The sequence below is a fragment of the Rhagoletis zephyria genome, unplaced genomic scaffold (assembly GCF_001687245.7).
Source record: "Rhagoletis zephyria isolate East Lansing unplaced genomic scaffold, Rhagoletis_zephyria_1.1 Rzeph_scaffold_03632, whole genome shotgun sequence".
NCBI classification, from domain to species: Eukaryota; Metazoa; Arthropoda; class Insecta; order Diptera; family Tephritidae; genus Rhagoletis; species Rhagoletis zephyria.
This window is the reverse complement of record NW_016160715.1, coordinates 45823-49783: the sequence shown is the minus strand read 5'-3', so window position 1 is coordinate 49783 and position 3961 is coordinate 45823. Positions and strand designations below refer to the sequence as shown.

Genomic DNA, 3961 nt, shown 5'->3' with positions numbered 1-3961 from the left:
GATAAACTTATATAACCTTGAAATTTCGATAGCTTGATATATTTAGCTATTTTTGAAAACTTCGGCAAAAATCGGAAAATTTCAGTAAATCAATAAATATCAATAATTCGATAAGTTCCAAGAACTCGATGCTATATAATTATCGACTAATGGAAAAAATATCGATAACTTGATAAATTTCAGCAACTTTCAAAATTTCGGTAACCCCATAAATTTGTTTAGTCAATTTCCACAACAAATTTAGTGTGTCTATAAATTTTGACAAATACATTGATAAGTTTGAATAAACCTACATGTTGCCATAACTCAATAAACATGGATAACTCGATAACTTTCGATAACTATAAACTTCGAAGATTCGATAAATTTCGGTAACTTGATAACTTTCGATTACTAAATTTTTTATAACAGAATTTATTTAAATTCCCAAAGAAAAAATTCAATAAATTTTCTTACCCTTTTCGTTACCCCAATTCTTATGTGTATCTCATTTTTTTTTAATTTTCGTCTTTTTCTTCAATTTTTCCTTCAATTTTTTGTCTTAATCGTTATCATTTACTTCTTCATCATCACATTTATCTTTAGTAAAATTTTTAATTTCAAATACGAAGTAAAGCGTAATGCGAAAACAAATCAAATTGAGAAGGCGGCAACAACAACAATACACAAATACAGAAATTTTTAGACGACGATTTTGGCGATAGTTTTCAACCAATTGTGAAACCATAAAAATTCTCTTCATCTACATAAAAATGTCTTTCCAATAGTTTTCTTGGTTTTGAAATCGGTTCGGTACAATCGCCAAATGAAGGCAGCCAAAATGTATGTTAACGTGTTAATATATACTTAGATTCTCCGAAAGCCAAGCTTGTCCGATTATTGGTTGAATACACTGTGTGTATACATTTACTATAGGTATGTAAGTCGTCGGCGATATGCGAAATGCGAAAAGTCAAAATCAAATACTAAGACGGGGAATTTCTTTGGGATTTTACATACAAATGCCGATAAGTAAGCATTTATGGTGTCTTGGTTCTACACTGGGAAAGAAACAAACCATATTGTAGTTGTTTCAAAAAAGCCAAACTGTAATATGTCGCTGATTGGTATTTGGTTTACTTTAAACCTATATTTGTGTTCTATAGAAATACAATAATTAGTATTTTTGAAATAATACATACATATCGCTACCTAAAGGTGAAAAGGTGCTAAGTCCACTTTTTTCCAAAATTTAGTTTTTGATGCAGAATGACAGATAATGCGAAAGTATATTGATTTTTCGTTCTCCTAAAAAATAGAAAAAAATGGACTTGGCACCTTTTCACGTTTAGGTAACGATATGTAAGTACATATACCAGCCGAGCAGGGTGGTGACTCAGTTACTGAAACTTTCGATTATCCTACGAAATTAAAATAAGTTCTCAACGATTTTTGTATTTCTCTCAAAGTTCTGATTTGAAATTGCTGATCGGCACAACAACCCTACTTTGAGAACAGTTGCTATGTAGTGCTTATCATAACTATAATACACCCAAATTTCATTAGTTTTTTATTATTTAATTTTAATTATTATTTAATATTTCATCATTCAACTTTGCACAAAGATTAAAAAAAGTTAACAAAGTTGCATGCAAATTTTAAACTTTTTATTCAGAATTTTCAGAAAAATGTTGGGTATGCAGTTTTAAAGTCCATTAAATTAGACTATAATAAACTTCAATTTCAAAAAATTTCGAGTAAAAACCCTATAATTTTTTTTAAATATTTTTTTGAAATTGGTGTATTGTTTTTGTGGTAAAATGTTGTAATAAGAATGAAAATGAAAGCAATAGTCAAATCTTGTCAATTTGTGGGTGTCATATAGTTATGATAAGCACTATATATATATATATTTTTAATACATTCTTATTATACGCTTATCAGTCAAAAAGAGGAAAGCTATGTACAATGTACATATGTATATATGTATATAAATTATAAAACCATATGCATGCATGGTTGTGTAGTTAGCGTACTTACTCTAAGCAATATATAAATAAACAAACCATCGCGAATCTCATCTCAGTTTTCATTAATCACCCACTGATCACTGGCCGCAACCTGCTTTATTTGCCAATCAAGCGAAAGTAAAAAATAAATCAATAAACAACGAGACAATGGAAATTACTCAATTTGTTGTACTTTTATGTTTTACAAGCGTGTTTGCTGATTCATTAATCGCATCGAATGATGGTGTGTGACCTAACAATACAAAGCTATTGAATTTTTTTTTGAAATATATATTTGTTATTGTAAAATTTGCAGAATGCAATAGCGATAATTATCCCTTTACTAAAATTGGCAACAAGTATTACTTAGTAAATACAGGCATGAAGGTACATAAAAACATTTGCTGATACCTAACTAAAAAATTATTTACACTTGAGGGATTCACAACGGTGTCGTAAGTGTCATATTGTTTTATGTCGTAAACTTTAAAAGCTTAAATAAATGTTTAGAGAACTTGAATGGACAACCAGCTATTTTTTAACATTGCAAAATCTCATAATATGTCTTTGATGGTACTTTTCGAACCCTCTTAATGCATTTTTTAGGCGTTTAAAGTTTACGACATACAACAATACGACACTTACGACACCGTTGTGAATATCCCAACTGTTCAAAAATGTGTACAAATAATATTTTCAGATGAATTGGTTTGAAGCGGCACATGTTTGTCGCACGTATGACAGTGATTTGGCTACAATAGAATCCGAGGCGGAAATGAATGCCTTAGCATTCCATTTGACTACAAATGGTCAGTTGGGCAAGTATTTCTGGACAAGCGGCAGCGATTTGGCACTGGAGGGTAAATTTATGTCGCTCAGCAATGGACGCCCCATGACCTACACGAAATGGTCGGGTGGACAACCGGATAATGCGGGCAATAATGAGCATTGCGTACATCTCTGGAATGTTAACAATTTACTCCATATGAACGATTATCCGTGCACTGGACAGGGTTATCCTATTTGTGAGCGGCGAAAACCGTCAAAGTGTTGTGATGTTGAGAATTGTATTAATATTATGCCAAAATGTGCATTGAGTAAACTTCTACAAACCTATTTGCAAACTGCCAGCATATTTAACTGTGTGGGGTAGATTAAATATTTGTAAAGAATTTATTACTTAGTGCTTGTAATTTGTTTACACTTTTGAACAGCATACATACCGTCGACCATTATAAATTACATTCGGCGACTTTTGGGAAATCGTGTTGAAGTTTTTAATTAAATTTCTCAAAAACGCGATTATAGATTTTCCTCCAAAGTCTCACAAAATGTTACTATTTAGTTAACGATTTTTTTTTTAACTATTTTGTCCCTATTGTTTACTATTAATTACTTTTGAGTTTATTAATAGGCCTTTCGCACGAGGCGATTTTTCAGGCAACAAAAGTTGAATGCGGAGTTGAATGAGAAGTTGAAAGTGAAAAAGTTGCCATCCCTATTCAGACGAGGCGATTTTCGCTTCAACTCGAATTGTTGTTTACATTATTTAAAATGAGTTTAAATCGCCAAATTTTATCAATTGGCGTAAATTTGGTAAGCCAAGCGTTGGTATAAGTGCTTTTAGCGAAGCTGAAAGATAAAATAAGAGTAAAAAAGTAAAAAAGAAAAAAAATATGTATACACAACAGTGTTGGCATTTTTTGGTACAATTGTACTTGTTTGATACAATTTCATTTACAATATACTTTCCTACTACGCAGTACTTTTTAATACAATTTTGTAATGAATACTAAAAATATATAGCTCTGAAAATTCACAGCAAGAAATTTTTTGTATTCTCTTTTGTTCGCCAGTTCGTATTTACCTTTGTAAGTTTTGAAAAATGGCTTGAACGAACCAGTATAATACAGCCTAGGCAAATTTTTAAAGAAACTTTTCGATACTAAGTTTTATTAAAACAAAATGTCGAA

General features: G+C 30.9%; 1 protein-coding gene across 1 annotated transcript; it reads left to right on the top strand.

The window, feature by feature from the left end:
- The first annotated feature begins 2058 nt into the window (after positions 1-2058).
- On the top strand, positions 2059-3164 carry LOC108369370 (C-type lectin 37Da-like). Its single transcript, XM_017624463.1, has 3 exons — positions 2059-2232; positions 2305-2375; positions 2689-3164. The coding sequence occupies exons 1-3, from the start codon at positions 2157-2159 to the stop codon at positions 3139-3141; spliced, it is 600 nt and encodes a 199-aa protein (XP_017479952.1). The 5' UTR covers positions 2059-2156; the 3' UTR covers positions 3142-3164.
- Positions 3165-3961: the final 797 nt, after the last annotated feature.